The sequence below is a fragment of the Cariama cristata genome, unplaced genomic scaffold (genome assembly GCF_000690535.1).
Source record: "Cariama cristata isolate BGI_N322 unplaced genomic scaffold, ASM69053v1 scaffold15069, whole genome shotgun sequence".
Lineage (NCBI taxonomy): Eukaryota > Metazoa > Chordata > Aves > Cariamiformes > Cariamidae > Cariama > Cariama cristata.
The window spans coordinates 20,357-33,907 of record NW_009634127.1 but is presented as its reverse complement, the minus strand read 5'-3'; the positions used below and the strand labels follow the sequence as shown (position 1 = coordinate 33,907).

The window sequence follows — 13,551 nt, the reverse complement described above, 5'->3', positions numbered from 1 at the left end:
GGTAATTTATAATTGTTTCTACTTGGAGAGCATCACTTGGCTCCAGCAAAACGGATGCTCAGGGGAGCCAGAAATCGTTCCCACCACATCAGCATTTTAAATATGTAATGTTCCTGACTAATTCCCCTTGCTCCTCTGCAGTTCTCTTTTGCTCCTCCGGTATGAAAAAAAAAAAAAAAGATTTAAAAAAAAATATAAAAATGGGTTTTGGTTGTGAATGTTGGTCCTCTGGAGGGTTTTCAGCTCGGTCCCTGCAGTTGGAGTGCTGAGGTCTTTATTTGAGGGGGAACTTGGATCTCAACAGCTCACTTCTCCAGGGACCACTTCCTAATTCTGTTTTGAGCGTTAATGCAATTAAGTTTCATTTTAATAACCACTCCATTCTCCACATGGATACGGCCCGAAACATGTATACAAAAGCACGTGGGTTCTTTGAGGCAGAGTCACAACCCAGCCTCTCCGAAAAGCACCAAACCCCACTCCCAACCTGCCTTCCCCTCCCACGCCGAAATGCTCATGGCCTCAGCAGTGCCTTGTGAGCATCGAGTTTTCTCCCACCCTGTTATCTGAGATGCTTTTGCATGGGAGAGAAGTCAGCAGCGTACATCTCTCAGCATCTCTCTGGCATTATTATACCCCAAAGCACAGCCATAGGTGCCGACCCCAGTAGCCATCATTTTGGACCAGTGCTGGCAGTGGCAGCTGAAGCCAACCAGCCTCATAGCTCACAGGAGAAAGCATCATGGACCATGGCAATCATGAAGACAGCCCTTCCTTGGATTTCGATATGCCAAGTTATTTCGTTAAGATACGGAAAGCAAAGAAACAGCATCTACTTCAATATTGTGCCCCTACAGATAGTGTCCAGCACCAGCAGATAAGCAGGAACGAAGCTTCTCCCTATTGCTTCATTCATATCATTCTCAATTTTTATTTTTTTAAGCTTCTTTAAATTTGCAACACACTGTAAACGCAAGGAAAGGAAGCACACGCGGCTGAGGCAAAGAGCGCAACCCTTCTGACTGTAAACAGGATTTTGCTTTTTCGCCTCTTCCCCCCAAAGGGTGGGAAAGGTTGATTTCTTTATTCCCCCTCTGCAATGTATTAATCAGGCACCAAAATAAGGAATCTATGAAAAAATATTTGGTGCAAATTAGGTAACAGCAACATGTCCACCACAAGATGAGTAGGGCATCAAACACAACATTTCTTAAGCTAACATGCTCCAGCTGCCATCCATAGAAATAGCTAAAGGACCCCTAACATGTTTCTACATATTCGAGAGGTATATATACAATCCTCATGAAATGCAGGATTGACAGGCCAGACTACCACAACTAGTTCCTTCATGTTCAACACTAAATCTTCTGCAGCACGGGGTCTCTGAGCTCCGGGAATGCCAGCTCCCTTTCACCGGGCCCGTATCCTGCGTATGTGCAATATCTCCTACCACTAGATATTGTACTGCCACCTCCTCCTCCTCCTCACTAACGTGCCTGCAGACTTTTCCTCTCAATCAAATGGCTCAGAAGGCAAAAATTTTGCTGCAAAGGTTTATGGCCATACGACCTGGTAAGGAAAATGGTGTGTCCAGCCAGTCCTTTCAGCTGTCCGAGCCGAGCTGTGTTTCAATGTCCACCCTGCAGATCGGGCACTTCTTGCTGGTGGCCAGCCACTGGTCCACGCACACTTGATGGAAGAGATGCATACAGGGCAACCGCCTGCAGAGAGAGAAGTACCACCTCGTTAGGATGGAGAAGGTCCAGGGGATCAGGAAGAGCCAGAAAGAAGCAGCAGTGGGGGCTGCTTCAAACATGGGGAAGCATTGATGTAGTGAGGCCAGTGCTACCTAGGTCCTACAGCCTTCCCCAGCCACGCCAGCTCATGTTGGGCCACAGGTCAGAGATAGTGTCCTTCTTGGCTAAAAGCCTTTAGAAAAACCCCCTGGATTGAGTTGTTTCAGTTATTAATTACCCTGGCTGATGTTTTCTAACCTTTCAGGTTGCAATCCAAAGCCTCTTGGTTCTTCATTGTTGCAGCTCATTAGCAATCAGGTGGGTCCCCATCACTCCTATGTGGGTGTCTGACGCGCCCCAGGGAATGTGTTTGCTTTCACCTACATCCCCTTTATCATCTCTTCGCTCACCCTTGTGAGCCAGACGGACCCTGAACTACAAGGACCCAGAGCAAGAGGATCAGAGTTTTTCTTGATGGTTTAAGGCAATTAAAGGGAGAGGAGCAGGACTAGGTAGTGCAGCTGCACTGCCCACCTGCAGCTCCTTCATCCATGGTAGCTCAACCCCTTCCAATTGCTTTTCCCCATCCTCTGCCTCCAGCAGAGATTTGACCCAGCCAAGATCCTGAGGACATCTGTGAGGGATAACTGGGGCTTTGTTGTTGGCTCAGGATGGTTCCCTCTGACCATGCAGGTGGAGTAATCTCACTTATTCTACAACAAAGCTGCTCCGTCCTGGCCAGAAGCCAAACTCCCCTGGACTTCACACCCACGCTCCCTTTTATTGTACTTTGGTTATTTGTCAAGCTCAGATGTTGATGTACCCAAGCTCCAGATGGCTGTCTGAGACCTGGACTCATCTTTCTCTGACACTTGCCACCTGGCCCATTGGCACAGCCTTGAAGGAGGTGATCCAAACCCAGGAGATACTATAAAAACTTGACGCTCCTTCTGCTGCAGAGCTCTTCCTACCTGTGGCCCATACCAATGTCCATCTAAATGGCAGTTGATTTCCCAGAGCCTACAACAGCCCAAGTGAGATTGTCAGGACAAAAACAGGGACAACCCCACCAGTGCACGGCAGAATGAATCCCAAAAAACACAATTCAGATGGCCTCAAGAGGCAGAGGAGCAGATGGAAGGATCGTACCTGACGTCTTCTCCGTCTTCAAGCATGGACAGACAGATTGTGCATTTCTCATCGGTGTCCGACTCCTCTCCATCCTCTTGCTCAGCTTTGCCCTCCTGTGGTCTTCTCTGCAGCAAGGTTAAAGACACAATTTGGTTAGGACTTGACTTTCTAATGCTCTCCCAAGGCTACGTAGTTGCAGGAAGGCAAATAATAAGAGCTTCATCTATCAGTGAGATCCTCCAGCTTGGGGAAGCCAACCCAGCCAAAACAGCCAGGGAGGGGAGGACACCACCAACATGCTGCTGGTCGGCATGCCTCCTCCCGGGGCCGGTGGCAGTGGGGCTGGTGGTAGCGACCCAAGGAGCAACCTGTCCTCTGCTGCCCTAACACAGCCTCCCACTGCCTTATCCATCCTCCTTGCAGTGGGGACAGCCCCACAGTCTCCTTTACCGGAGGCTTCTTCTGAAGACCCCAAAGCATGTGGGAAGGGCAACCACTGTGGCCCATGCCAGCTTGGCCATCGGCCCAGACCCATGCTGCGCCATGGGGCAATGCTTAGCCTGTCAGCTCTCCCCTTTTCTCTTCCCCACACACATCCATTCCTATTAATATAATTTTTCTGGATCCACTGGAGATGTGGTCAGAGATAAGCACAGCAGGAGTTGACTCACTTCCAACCTGGGCAATCCCTACTTGTTACTGTCCAGCTAGGAAAGATCAACATGTGAAATTACTACCCAAACAAGCATTTTTCCCATTTTCTACTTTGCACAACCCAAAAATGTGGCACCCATTTCCTTACGGGCGGGAGATCAGCTCCAACAGAGGAGACACCCTTTGCAAATTGAGGGGAGGACAACCTCCCCCACGCCATGGAGCCAGCACCCTCACAGTGGGGCATGCGGGCAGCACTGCTTGCATGCAGAATGGGACGGGTTTGCATGCACGGAGCCCCCTTGGTGTGTGCACTTTCTTACCAGGTGCAGACAGGGGGGAAATTGTACCCGCTGGGTGGGAGAAGGTTGAGACCCTTTTGAAAATTTGGCCCGCAGCTTCCTAGCCTAGAAGTGAGAAACAGCCAGCTGAGCTACACCACCACTTTGGCCCAGGAGCCCCACAAGATATTAAAGCACCAATTCTGGATTTTATATTCCTCCCCTGTTTTGGGGAATATTTTGATGGCTGGTGCCAGCTTGCCAACCTTGAAGATGGCGACCCACCGATGTCCTTCCTTCTGTCCGCTCCGTGCCCACAACCCCTGGCCAACCAAGAGGGGCTGGCAGCCGTGTCATGGTTTCGGGGTACTCACCTTCTTGTACTTGTGGGGGAAGGTGAACCTCTCAATAGTATTCTGGACCGCACCCCGGCTCACGCTGCCCAGCCTGTCCTCCAGCTGCAGCAGCTCCTGCGGCACAGGAATGGCATCAAGTCTCCATCAGCATTGCTCCCGGGGTAGGAGGTCCCACCAGCCCACCCTACCTGCTGGCGACCGAGGCTCCCTCCTGCCCTTTCCTCAGTGGAAATGTCCATCAAACCTGAATCAGTCACGATTTAATGATGGATCTGAGCCTTGGCACTTGGGCTAATAACTAAGGGCTCAAGGTGAAGAGCTGGATATCCGATATTTCAGAAATTAGGGTGGAATTTGAACTCCGTTCGACAGGCTGGGAAACAAAACCGCGTAGAACTGGAGCACTTCGTTCACAGACATGAAGGGAGCCAGAGTCAACCCAAGCCAGATCCAGGCACCTTGAAATAAACCATCTTTTACCAAACTCACTCAACCCTTTCATCTCCCAGTTATTACTAAAATTACTGCAACATTCAATGCAATTGCCATGCCACAAAACAGTCTTACAAGTTTATGCCAGAGCTTGCATAGATTCCCAGTACTTAAAAATTTAATAATAATTCCAGTCTCTGAGATACGTACTTCATAGCTCTCCCGCACAGCGGACGTGTGCCTGCTTGGGTTCAGTCCCTGAAGAGCAAGTAGCTGAAGCTGAGGATAAGGGTAATTTCTGATTTCATGAACAACCTGCGAGAAGTGATGGAGAAAAATAAAGCCGCCCGTACTTGCACACAGAAATCCCTTGTGTACCCTGATTTAAATCTAGTGAATTTAAAAATTCAAAATGAAAGAGCAGACTGACACCTTCCCCAATGGAAACCTTTTAATCACCAAAAAGATGAGGTTTTATTAAATAGATCTCCTATAAATGATAACTAAGAACATGCATTTCTTCTGAATAAAATATGTTGTAATAGTTCTTGTTGCATCTATAACATTGTAGTTCCAAACTCTCAACATGGATTAGCTTAAAAAGAGATTTCATTTTATTTAGTTTTAACCGGGTGGATTTGCCTTCATCCAGGCTTTGATTTTTCGAGTCTCGCTGCGGTACACAGGTGTCAGGGTCCAACTATGGGCACGAGGAAAAAACACCCTTGTGGGATTTCTGAGGATGCTTAAAGGATTAGCAGTGCTTGGCAGGGCTCAGCTCCAAACACAGCACCCTGCCAGGAGAAGGGCCAGCAAATGACCCCAATCAGCCCATCTTCTGGTCAAATCCCATCTCCACCTGTGCAAGAGGTCATGCAAAACTTTTACAGATGGCATCAAGGCTGATGTAGAGAGCAATGATGTGATGAGGGATGGTCCTTGGGGCTGAGCCCAAGGAAGGGAGTCACCTACTGCCAATCTTTCTGCATACAAAAAGTCCTGGAAGCCCACAATTTGTTCCAGAATTAATAATACTATCAGTAATAACTGCTGAGTTCCTCACATCCTGCCCAGGTCTGGCAGACCAGCTTGTAAGCATGGTGCTGTACGTCAGGAACTGAATCTTTCCAAAGCAGCTGAGCTTTTCTTTCCTTTCTCTAATCCAGAGTGCGATGATGCAACATTATCCTTTCAGACTCTCCCTCCCACGGCCGGAGATAAGTGGGATTCACAGGAGACAGGTGATAGAAAGATAGCAGCCTTTATTTTGACTGCCTTCTGGCAGACAATGCATAAAACATTTCTCAGTAAAAGTGTTTCACTTACCATCTGTGTCGAGGATGTGCTTCTGGGGAAATGGTGCATCCGAGGTGTAGCTAAGTAATGCTGATAGGGCTGAGGGACCGGTCGGACCTGGAACTGCGTATGACTGAGTCCTGCATCGACGCTGAGGTCCCTGGGGGCACGAGGATGAAGATACAGCTTTGACTGCATGGTTTTATTGCATGGCTTACAGCAAGTCAGATCATGCTCACAGGGCAGCCTCCCCTGGTGGGCTCTGGGCTGCCGTGGGTTCCTCAACCTGGGGTGATGCTACTGCTTGGAAGAGAGTTTTCTCCAATTTAGGCAATCGCCCACCAGGCCGGTACGAAGGATTGAGCGGTTATTTTTATGCAAGTTAGCGTTTGTATTAGCTGAGGTCAAAAGCTGTACAGATGCAGCCTGCTAATTTCAGAGCAAGAGCATTTTGGTGGCTCCAATCGATACCCAGGCTTGGTAACTCATCCCGGCCAGACCAGGTCCTCCCTGTGCTGCCATCACTGTGAACAATTATATTTTGCCTTGAATATTTTGCAGGAATAGAGTTAATTACTCAGGAGGGACACTGATGAACCATTCTGGATAATTGTTAGGAGCCAGCTAGGCACCATCTAGGGGCTTTTTGGAGGTCTTTGCTCTCCTTGGAGGTCTCCCAGCCCAGGTCATGGTAGGACTTGTGGAGATGAGGCAGACTGAACCTCACCTGAACCCAGCTTCAGGGAACTCCAGAGCTGCTGTTTGTGCAGAAAATATAAAGGTTTTAAGAAATTTGTGGATAAGGCTGCTGTTGGAAAGGGTGACACACAACCAGCGGGCCAACGCCAATGAACCAGGACATCCCTGATGGTCCCACTTGGCTGCATGCAGCCTGACCCAGGCAAGCAGAGCTGGGGCTCAGCTTGGTGAGTTTGGGTACTTTTTTCCTCCAGAAAAATAACCCAGCTCAATCCCAGGACTTAGCATGACCAAGATCATGGCAAACACCACAGCCCTGCCCGATCCAGCACACAGAGACAAACTGCAACCCCATCCCCACACCGTGTGGAGGGACCTAACAGGAGGAGACCTAACGCAGCATCTCCATCTATAATCCAATTAGTTGATCCCTTGTCTCTCCGGCCAAAGAGTCTCTCAGCAAACAAATGCTTTGAACGTCATTCACCTTAGCATAATTACAAAAACCAGTGCTCTAATAACCATTGTCTTCATATTTGTCAAAGCAAATTAAAGCATGGGGTGGCTTCCCATTTCAGCCTCCAACTTCTCTTCCCCTGTGTGGAGGACAGTGGCAGAGAGTGCCACAGCTTGTTAGGAGCAACCCAGACATCTCTTCCAGCAGCTGTGAAACCGCTTTCACCCAACAGCAGATAAAAGATGTGAAGGGACAGTAAATTCAGAAATCCTTTACCCAGAACAGCCTGTGTACCGGGTAGCACCTCCACTACCCCTTAGTAAGACACCCTGCACAAAGCTGAAGCAAAGAGAGGGACTACCTTTGTTGGCCCTGTGCTAGCCATGTCCTCGACAGACTAAACCTGGCAGAGGACAAAACACAGCAGGAGGTTGACAGGAACACAACCAAGGTGAGAATCCGCAGGACTGGGCACTTTCCAGCTCCTGTGTCACAATTTTGGAGATTTATCCAATTGCTTAAGACTGTTCCCAGGTGGATGGAAGACTTAGTTGTATATTAGGAGGCTTTGGGTCCCTTCCCAGCCCTGTCGCTGGCCTGATGCATGACCTTGACCACTTCCTCTCTGCCTTCCTCATATTCCCTGTCTGCAAAATAGATAATCCACAGGGCGCTTTGAGATCAGGGACTGACGAGATCTCTCAAAGATGAATGGCGATTATTAGCTTGCACAAGTAATTGCAATAACAGCGCTGCTGAAGTGTTTGTGCACCGGTGCATCTAGAGAGTTAAAATCAGATGTCGAGGCTCCTGAAGCGATGCTGTGGATCTACAGGAGGGTCTGAAGCAGAACACTGCATGGAATAGTGTTTTCCCAGTGTTTGGGGGTGAATAAGCAGAGCACATTAGCTGAAGAAAACCAAAACCAACGAACACCTTCTAGCCTGTGCTAACGTGGATGACTGTACGGCGTCGTGATGCTCGGATGCAAGGTTCAAGAGCTGTGACGTTTATGGTAGGTACACAGGCTGACAACAACCAAAAAGTGAAGGATAAAGCTCCAGATAACAGGTTGGGTGGTTGTCACTAAATGTGTATGCAGAAGATGACCTAAGGAACCAAATGCAAGTTTGTTTATTTTCCACCAGAAGATTTTAATCGAGGTTGGGCTGTCTGAGATGACCGATCACCTTCAGACCTTCCTTGCATCCCCATTTCCCACCACAGCGCGTACCAGCTACCGCCTCTGCGTGAGTACCACTGCCGCTCATGCGGTGGTAACGCATTAGAGCAAAGTTTTTACATCTGTCACCGGGCAAAACTGTACATGTGCCCCAAGGGGAAGTGAGTCACCCAAATATATACATACAGCATATGATTTCTGTCATCCCCACTCCTTAGGTTTTACAAGGCTATGGAGCAACACAGGAAGAAAAAGGAGGGAGGAGGAGGGGAACATAAATCGATGTTTTATCTAATGATTATAATTAAACACTCTGTGCTGAAAGAGAGGCAGAAAGAATGGCTCTATCCAGATGGCATGTGAACCGCTTTGCAAACTGATCTGAACAATGTCATCCTGGCCCAATTCAGCTTACAGTGGTGCCAGTAATGGGAACACCTGAGAAGAAAATGGCAGAAGGATCTGGCCATATTTTAGGTTGTGTATTATTACCCTGGAGGGGGAAAAGAATCCCCTGTGTTAAAAGGACTCTCCGTTTGCAGAACGAAGTGCTCAGATGTTAGGAAATGCCATAATTAAGATTTCCTCTGCCATTTTATTTCAGTCCCCTCGTGCGTACACATTGTGACTGTCTCTAATTACATGTTCACATGTTATTTTTTCCATCCAGTGCACAGAACGGACTTTGGTCAGCTAACAAGCAGCTACTCAGAATTATGCTCTTATTTTCTTTTCTCTTCCAAGCAGGGCCCCATACCTTATAAACTGTGAAACAGCTCACCACCTGCTCTGAAAACGAAATGATCAATTCCCTGCTCGGCTTTTCCAAAGTATCAAACACTACAGTGGGAGAACGATTAACAACTATTAATTCATTCAACACCACCCTGCAGGGCAGGGCAGCACAGTGCTCCCTAATTTAGACCACAGAAAAGGTTGTGGCCACTGTTTTTTGAGTGCCTGGCAGACAGCATAAAATCTAGTTCAGGCAGAGATGTTGGTGTACAGGAGAAATACGATGGCTGTGCCCTGCAGCAGGAGAAGCCCCTGGGGAAGATCAACTCTTGACTGCATTCTGAATCCATGGATGAAGGGTTATGGGCAATATTGATGCCTCAATGTTATCATATACATGCATAAAGGCTTTACCACACACTTATGGCCCTCCCAGAGATGAGTTTTCCCATTGCACACTCCCCACGTTGTATCTGTTGAGTTGAACCATCAGCTTTCACGAAAGCATCAATGTGTGATGACATTCACCAACCCTTGCAGCTTTCCCAGGACTTTTTAAACAACTCATTCAACGCCTTAGTGAAACGTGGAAGACTTACCAGTCCGTGCCTTCGGCTAAATACCTGGGCTGGGGCCCCATGGGTTGTGGAGCCTGTAGTTGGTGGCTGAAGTCAAAGCTGGGGTGCAGACGGTGAGGCTGAACAGACATGCGCTCTTGAGCCCGCCTGCGGGGAGGAGACCAGCAAGTGAGTTAGCTACGTGATGGCACTCGTACGTATGGCTCCTGCTCCAAGCTCGTGTCAATAAACCAGGGGAAAACCAGTACGGTTGGGCTTGTGAATATGTGTCCAAGAGAAAAGGGTCTACGGACGTGTCAGGGATGATGGGAAGAGGAACCCAGAGCTATGTCATTTACTCGTGGTCACCAGGGACATAACGCAGACCTCTGGTCTCACCTCCTGTGGCATCCACATATGTTCAGTTTACAGGAGATGCCATTTGGTGGCAACATGGAGAGAAAAAAAGGAAAGCAAATAACTTCTTCCTTAGCAGCTCTGTGCCATTTGCACTATTTTCTTTTTCTCCAGGCAGCCCCATAAACAACACACAAGATAAAATGTGTCCCTGCTTCAACCATTATCCATCATCATAAAGAAGCTGCAGGTTGTCTCCTCTCCCCATGCAGTCCATAAACTCCTGGGGAACCTCATTCATAACAGGATTACTCAGGAGTAACTGAAAGCAGAATTTACTCTCGCTGGCCTTTGCCAACATTTCTCTGGATGATGGACAGGCCAGGCTAGGATCCAGCTCCTTCTCTCCCAGCTCTGCTGCCTTTGCAGGCAGGGAGAGGAAAGAGGTAGAAAATATAGCAAGGTTTTTCTAGGGATTTGAGTCTCTTCTTGTGATTATTGCTTATTTGAACTACTCAAGGGAAGAGCACGTGCTGCTTGACCAGTGTCCACATTTGAAGAGAGACAAGGTGGATGCACAAGCAGGATTTGCATTACAGACAGATTCACAGAATCGGTTTGGTTGGAAGAGAGCTCTGGGATCGAGTCCCACCTTTGCCCTAATACCACCATGTCAGCTAGACCATGGCACTAAGTGCCATGTCCAGTCTTTTCTTAAACACCTCCAGGGATGGTGACCCCACCACCTCCCTGGGCAGACCATTCCAAGGCCGAACGACGCTTTCAGTGAAGAAATGCCTCCTCATTTCTAGCCTGAACTTCCCCTGGCGCAGTTTCGGACTGTGCCCTCTTGTCATGTCACTGGTTGCCTGGGAGAATAGACCGACCCCCACCTCACTACACCCTCCTTCCAGGTCATTGTTCAGGTCTCCCCTCAGCCTCCTCTTCTCCAGACCAAACACCCCCAGCTCCCTCAGCCGCTCCCCATCAGATTTGTGCTCCAGACTCTTCACCACCTTCGTTGCCCTAAACTCATACCCCTTTCCTCCTGCCAAGTCCCTGCTTACCAGCAGAGTCATCACAAAGCAAATCTAAGGGAAAACACTAGAAGATGGAACAGAGAACTGCTGGATAAAGAATTTTTCATGCAGCCACAGTTCGGAGCCTTCACTTTTAAAGGCACGACCCAGATTCCCATTACTGGGACCTCATGGCCCACACCTGTAAGGTTTCTGACACTCTCCTCCAATGCAGCTGTGCTTGCAGAAACAGGCTGTGGGACCCTGCAAGAGGTTCCTGCCCTTTTCCACACCACAACCCACTTGCAAATGTGACACTGACAGCATTTACCAAAGCAGCTTCTGCGAGGAATTGTGCTCCGTGCTTTTATTTGAATTCAGCTTATGACTAAGAGATACACTCTTGTATCACCGGTGCCTCAACCTTGCACATATTTGCTACCCAATTATTAACTAATCATTAAATCCATCTAAAATCCAGCTTATGCAAAACAAAACAAGGTTGAGAAGAATACACAGTTTTCAGACAGAAGGGGTATGGAAAGAAAGTGTTTTCCGTCTGTAGCATTCCTTCCAAATGAAGCATTATCACAAAGACTCATCCTCTGGTTCTTGATCCGTGGGTACAACCCACAAATAGCCTCCATAGGTTTCCAAAAAAAGCATTCCTCTGCTACGTGCTACCTAAACCCGTCTCTCAAGAAACACAATCAGGACAAGGCCAGGCATCCATTTCCACCTCTGCTGAGTTACAATAATTCTCTCTGCGGTCATTAACCCCGTCTGAATTTAGACCGCTTTCCATGATTGAATGTGCTGCAGGTCAACGGTATCATTCCCTCATAGAGCTGGGAAGCCTACCTAGAGCCAGAGGAGCAAGCTCTTCATGTGCAAAACCTGATGGGACAGGTGGATATAATCTTTTACACAGTCTTGAAACAGCAGCTACGAGGACGTAGCTCGTGCATGCAGCCTACGGCTCATTCTGCCATGCAGGACAGGCTCATCGTGATTCTCCTACATGTGACAGTAATAGGTGACCTTGGGACATACTAGGTGAGCACCGTACGGATCCACATGCAAAAGATACACCTGCAGGCGCAACCTGCCCTTCAGTTTCCCTTCTGGTGGATGCGTTTTGGTGGTACACATATGAACTTGAGAAGAAAACCCAACATTACCAGCACGTACTGCTGTGGTTTTGCAGAAGCCGCTTTGCCAACGTGATGCTGATGTAGCTTCTCAGCATCCTTCAGGAAGAAGAGGATGCCCTTACCTGGGATGGGGCATGAGCCGACGATGCTGTGCCTCGAGGAGCTGCTGCTGGAGGAGGTATTGCTGGTGTAGCGCCTGAGGTAGGAAGGAGGGTCCGGCCACGTCCTGGAAGGGCAGGGCTGGCACCGGTGCCAGGGGCTGGTGCAGGGGGCCGCTGTGCTGGTGCGCGGGGGCCATGTGGGGGGTCAACCCCGGCTGGGGCTGCACCGCGTGAGGCAGGGTGAAATCGGTGGAGAGTTGAGGCTGGGGACCCAGGTGGAAATGCCGGCAGGAGGTAGCATGGGGATGCTGAGACCTTTGAAAAGGAGCACCTGGAAGAGAAGAGCACGGCCGTCACGGGGGCCAGCGGCGGTCAGGGCAACCCAGCTTGGTGTTTGCCTATCCAGGGCAAGAATTGGGCAAACAACTCTTTTTCTCCTCTGTCAAAGGGTTAAAAAAAGAGAACAGGTCAGTTAACGTTGATTAGATGGAAAAATGTTTATTTTGACTAATAGTTTTTCTCCTCCAAAAACCATTGGAACTAACACATAGGTTTGGGTTCAAAATGACTTTTTGGCTCCAAATTGTATACTGATGGAAACTGATTCAGCTTGTTTTGATTTGCCTCTCTTCAAGAGAAAAAGAACAAAAGTTTTAACAGGGCCTCTAGTGATAGAACAAAGCGTAATGATTTTAAACTAAAAGAGGGGAAATTCAGACTAGACACAAGGAAGAAATGTTTTACAGTGAGGGTGGTGAAGCGCTGGACCAGGTTGCCCAGAGAGTTGGTAGATGCCCCATCCCTGGAACCCTTCCAGGTCGGGTTGGCCGGGGCTCTGAACAACCTGATGGAGTTGAAGATGTCCCTGCTGATGGCAGGGGTTTGGACTGGATGGCCTTTAAAGGTCCCTTCCAACCCAAACTGATTTACGATTCTATGAAAAAGCTTCAACGTTTTAGAAAAGGAAAAAGAAACAAATCTGTTTTCTAAAATATCTTTTCATGGGTTATGATCCCACCAAAGTTTTCAAAGTTTGCCGACTTTCCACGCAATTCAAAGTGTTTCTTTGCCTGTCTAAAAATGTCTCATAGGCAAGGAAATAACCTCCGCTCTAAGAAACTGTGTCTCGCTGACTGCAGGATGTGAATGAGACACCTTCCACCTCTGAGAGCTGGGGTTAAGACCGTGCGTCTTTGCTGAGACCCTTCAATTGCCCGTCCTCCTGAGCTGCATGCAGGGAGAACGTGGCTGGAGGAAACACAACACGGACTGCTGTGAGACCAGCCATAAAACAGATGGGAATGAGGAAGAAATGAGGTGTGAAAGACATTATTCGTAGCAGAGGCTCTTTGCGAAACATCTGGCACTGGCTTGCACCTCACTCAAGATCTTCGCTGGGACGG

General features: G+C 48.5%; 1 protein-coding gene across 1 annotated transcript; it reads right to left on the bottom strand.

Annotated features, from left to right (window-relative positions):
* Window positions 1-1,033: 1,033 nt before the first annotated feature.
* On the bottom strand, window positions 1,034-12,479 carry RNF165 (ring finger protein 165; the record flags this gene model as incomplete). The annotated part of the gene is made up of 7 exons (XM_009707049.1): window positions 1,034-1,721; window positions 2,886-2,992; window positions 4,177-4,272; window positions 4,801-4,905; window positions 5,917-6,046; window positions 9,560-9,685; window positions 12,170-12,479. Coding segments are annotated over 7 exons (992 nt in total), but the record flags the coding sequence as incomplete, so codon positions are not given.
* Between the last annotated feature and the right edge of the window lie 1,072 nt (window positions 12,480-13,551).